General features: G+C 64.0%; 1 protein-coding gene across 1 annotated transcript in view; it reads left to right on the plus strand.

The window, feature by feature from the left end:
* Positions 1–298: 298 nt before the first annotated feature.
* Positions 299–1,604, plus strand: part of GNA11 (G protein subunit alpha 11) — a 7,476-nt gene continuing 6,170 nt past the window's right edge. Inside the window, exon 1 of the mRNA XM_011372659.2 lies at positions 299–483. Within this exon, the coding sequence (XP_011370961.1) occupies positions 337–483 (147 nt within the window). The 5' untranslated portion in view covers positions 299–336. The remainder of the gene's footprint in view (positions 484–1,604) is intronic.

Below are 1,604 nucleotides of genomic sequence, written 5' to 3' on the forward strand. Positions count from 1 at the left end.
CCTGCCACTGTGACCGGCAGGGTGCCTGGGGGGACCGACGCCTGTCGCGTGCCCTGCAGATGTCACCCTTTCTCTGAGCCTGTCTCCTCTTGTGTAGGACGGGTGTGTGTGGGAGGATGACAGGTAAAACTTGGGGACGGGCTTCAGAGAGTGGCGGCTGCTGGCCAGGTGTGTCCCACGCCCCCTTGGAGGGCTGGTGAGCCACCTGGGGCGGGAGCGGGCGTCCCGGGACGGGGGGGGTGCTGCGTGCTGCCCACGGCTGGCCTTGCGGTCTCACCGGGCGTGTCGGGCGCGGCAGGCACGGGCGAGAGCGGGAAGAGCACGTTCATCAAGCAGATGCGCATCATCCACGGCACCGGCTACTCCGAGGAGGACAAGCGCGGCTTCACCAAGCTGGTCTACCAGAACATCTTCACCGCCATGCAGGCCATGATCCGGGCCATGGACACCCTGAAGATCCTGTACAAGTGCGAGCAGAACAAGGTGAGGCGGGCGGCTGGGACGCCGGGGCACAGCCCTCCCGGCACCGGCCTGGCTTCTGTGCTCACGTCCGAGCCCCGACCTCCCTGTCCAGTGGCCCTCAGCATCCCGAGTCTGCGGACGGTCAGGGACGCGGGCCAGCAGCGTGGCTGCCCTGAGTGGGTGGTGTGGGCCCTGGATCCGACCCCTCGGAGGGCCCGGCGCTACCAGGCGCTTCGCACGCCATAGCTGACCCCGGGCGACCCCGGGCAGCGCACCCCTCTGTCTCTCGCAGCGGCTCTGTTGAGGGGGTTCCTGCACCATGCAAACCGCACGTTGGAGGCGTGTGACTCCCTCACTTTGCACGTGTTCAGAGTCCTGTGCCACCTCTGTCTAGTCTCAGAACATTCTCCTCTCGGCCAAGGGAGCCCCGTCCCCGTGGACAGCCGTCACCGTCACACCCCTCGCCCTCCCAGCCCCTGGTGACCACGAACCCATTTCCCGTCTCTGTGGCCCCACCTGTTCTGTCACCCATCATTGGACATTTGGTTGTCCCCATTCTTTGGCCATTGTGAATCTTGGAGCTGCGATGTTCATAAACAAGTTATCTGCAATACCTTTTCTCACTTCTGGGCATATACTTAGCAGTGGAGAATTTGAGGTCACACGGTGACAGCCGCTCTCCCCAGTGGTTGCCCCACCAGTGTGCCCCGGTGGCCCCCATGGCTTCGCTTTCATAGATCTGTTCTTGCTGCTTCTTACACACGTGGCCTGGAGTCCGTGTCCGTTCACACATGGCCTAAATCGGCCCATTTGCTTCAAGGCTTACGAAGGTCAGCCAGATCTCTGCTGTGTCACCGGTGGGCGTGTTCCTTCGTTTACCCCCAGGTCACAGAGGATCAGGGGCCCCCACCATCCCTGAGTCCTGGCCCTCTGGGTCTCGGTGTTGGGCCCGTTCCAGCTGAGGCCCAGTCGGAGTCCAGTTCGCAGTTGGATCATAGGCGCCCAGGACAGGGACGAACCGCAGCCCGTGCACACAGCTCTGTGGGCACACGCCTCCCCGCCCCAGAAGCCGCTCCAGCAGAGGCGGCTGAGCAGGCCCTGCTCTGGGGAGCTGCCTGGGTCTCGGGTTTGCTTTGGGACCT

The sequence above is a fragment of the Pteropus vampyrus genome, unplaced genomic scaffold (genome assembly GCF_000151845.1).
Source record: "Pteropus vampyrus isolate Shadow unplaced genomic scaffold, Pvam_2.0 Scaffold212, whole genome shotgun sequence".
NCBI lineage: Eukaryota > Metazoa > Chordata > Mammalia > Chiroptera > Pteropodidae > Pteropus > Pteropus vampyrus.